The 2,708-nt window shown below is 27.0% G+C and overlaps 1 protein-coding gene across 1 annotated transcript in view; it reads right to left on the reverse strand.

Moving 5' to 3' along the window:
* Window positions 1–160: 160 nt before the first annotated feature.
* Window positions 161–2,708, reverse strand: part of LOC100184429 (TBC1 domain family member 5-like) — an 11,053-nt gene continuing 8,505 nt past the window's right edge. Inside the window, exons 12-15 of the mRNA XM_009863042.3 lie at window positions 2,287–2,354; window positions 1,569–1,778; window positions 820–993; window positions 161–587 (exon numbers count right to left, since the gene is read on the reverse strand). Coding sequence (XP_009861344.1) covers window positions 820–993; window positions 1,569–1,778; window positions 2,287–2,354 — 452 coding nt within the window. The 3' untranslated portion in view covers window positions 161–587. The remainder of the gene's footprint in view (window positions 588–819; window positions 994–1,568; window positions 1,779–2,286; window positions 2,355–2,708) is intronic.

Below are 2,708 nucleotides of genomic sequence, written 5' to 3' on the forward strand. Positions count from 1 at the left end.
GTGTCCCATCTTCCCCACCCTTCAACTACATAACAGCTGTAATTAGGCCAATAATTAATATAACATTATTTTTAACAGTTACATGCAAACATATCTGACCATTATTAAGTAGTACATTTATACCCAAATGCAAATGCCAATAAGCATTCTTGTTTTAAATAAATATTCTAAAAACTGGGTTGTATTGCCGAAAACTTAAAAAAAAAAAAAAAAAAAAATTTAAACAGAAAACATTTGACTAGGAGTGAGTTTTATGACAAAGTTAAGCTTGAATTTAAATTGAAGGGATTTATAAGGATTTTGAATATAAACTGGTATGACAAAAAACGTGGTGCAGGTATGATTCTATTATGAAAGTTGACATAGCATACAAACAATTTATGAATTCTCAAGCTTTTAAATTTAGTCACAAAATACGGTAATTTTTAGACCTATTTGAGACGAACCAATTTATTTTTAAAAATGCATGAATTAGATTTTACGTTTTACACAATGGGCCGAAACTTTTTAATAATTTTTGTTAAAAAGTGAAATTTTTGCGACTTACTTAATCCATTTGTATCATCAGTGGTAAAGTTTTTGAAACCCTGTTTTAAAGTAAAACAAACTTAAATTACATTAAAAAATATAAACAACCGTAAATTTCAAAACAAATTTAAATTTAATCAAAAAAAATTTAAGCAAATTTAAATTTCATTAAAAAAGAAATGACACAAATTTAAATTTTGTGGAAAAATTTAAATTTCTCCCCAAAACTTTAAATTTTATTGAAACAGAGCAGAAAAATAAGTAAAAAAGTTTAAAACTTAAAAATTTTACTTATTGAAGGGTTGCTTCGGTGGGTAAGTCACCCTCGTTGTTTAGATTTTTCGGACTTTCAAGTGGAGGCAGGGGAAGGTCCTCGAGACGAGATTTTAAGTTTTCTATGTTTGTGATCTCCTTGCTGTTTGCTGATTGGTTGAGATTTAATGAGCCGCGGAGAATATCACGAACCTGGAGTTTATCATGTGATTTTTTTCATGAATATAAAATATTCAAATTCACATAAAAAATTCCTATTGGTATTTTGTCCAGGATATTTTTTTCACAGCATGATCATAATTTGCATATGATGTGATCACGTGATCATGAAAGCTGTAGAATTCATAAGAATGAAAAAATTATGAAACATAAGGTTTGGGTTTGACTCATGAATATGAAACAATCATAGTTTCACGACTCATGAAAATTTCAGGATCTTATTTTCATGACTTATGAATATGAAGAAATCATGATTTTAAAACTCATGATTATGAAACAATCATAGTTTCATGATTCATGAATATGAAACAATCCTGTTTCACGACTCATAAATATTTTAATCACATTTTCATGATTCATGAATATGAAACAATCCTGTTTCACGACTCATAAATATTTCATGATCATATTTTTATGACTTATGAATAGAAAAAATTTCTGTTTCACAACTCATAAAAATTTTAATCACATTTTCATGACTTATGAATATGAAACAACCTTAGTTTCACAACTCATAAATATTTCATGATCATATTTTCATGACCTACTTGTTTTAAACTCGCCAGCGCTAAAAACACTTCTTCCTTTTTCTTCGTGACACCACAATGTCCATTCTCTTCTTTAACTGAACCCTCATTGGAACTTTTATCCACTAGGTGATGCTGTAACAATCGAATATTCGCTTCTAACTTATCGGCGCAAAACAAACATTTCTGTTGCAAATCTTGATGTATCTCACGCATGTCTTCTAACTCGTCCTGTAAAAAAACAGCAAATTTTAAAAGAATTTCATAAATTTCAACTTTTTTGACTCGAAAGTATTAGAATTTTTACTAAATTTTACTTGATTTCAAATTTTTACTAAAAGAATTTTATTAATTCCAAACTTTACTACTTTGTAAATACAAGCTTTTAAAATACCTTAAAATTGTGTTTGAATTCGAATTAAATGATCACTTTTTACTCAAAATGTTTTTTTTTTAATTTTTACTATTTGTAATTCAATAAATGACTATATATTCACAAAATTAAGGGTTTTGACATAAACTGCCAAGGTAAAACAAAAATTCAATCTAAACCATGCCTAAAAATGTTAAAAAACTCCATTTTCACATATTATTTTTTCTTTAATATAAACAAGCTTTGTAGTATTTATATTAAGTTAAAAAAAATAAATTTTTTATTCAATTTAATTTAAAAAAACAATTTATAATTAGAAAAAAACGCGTAACAAAAATTAAAAAATTAGAACTGAATTTTTCCTACATTAGTTGAAGGAGGTTTTTCAAACGACGTTGATCGAGATTTTGGTCGATCTACTGGTGTGTTGAATTCTTAAATCAAAAACATTAATATAGGTTAAATATTTTAAAAAATGCAGTATTTTAACTTGCTTTGACAATTTAAAACTACCATTTTTCTCCACCAACTGATGTAAAATTTTGGTACCCCCCTCAAAAAAAATTGAGTAATATTTTGTTATTAAGGAATGTAATAAAAATACCATGTTACTTCTGCTACAGATAACTAATATGGACTAGTATGGCATCTCCAGTAGAAAGACAATAACTTTATTCCAACAAATTATCTGCTATAAGGCGAAACTTATTCAGCGATTAACTGATAAAGTTTTATACTAACTAGAGGAGACAAAATGTTTATATAGTGAAATGTCGTTTTAACACCCA

The sequence above is a fragment of the Ciona intestinalis genome, unplaced genomic scaffold (genome assembly GCF_000224145.3).
Source record: "Ciona intestinalis unplaced genomic scaffold, KH HT000076.2, whole genome shotgun sequence".
Taxonomy (NCBI): Eukaryota; Metazoa; Chordata; class Ascidiacea; order Phlebobranchia; family Cionidae; genus Ciona; species Ciona intestinalis.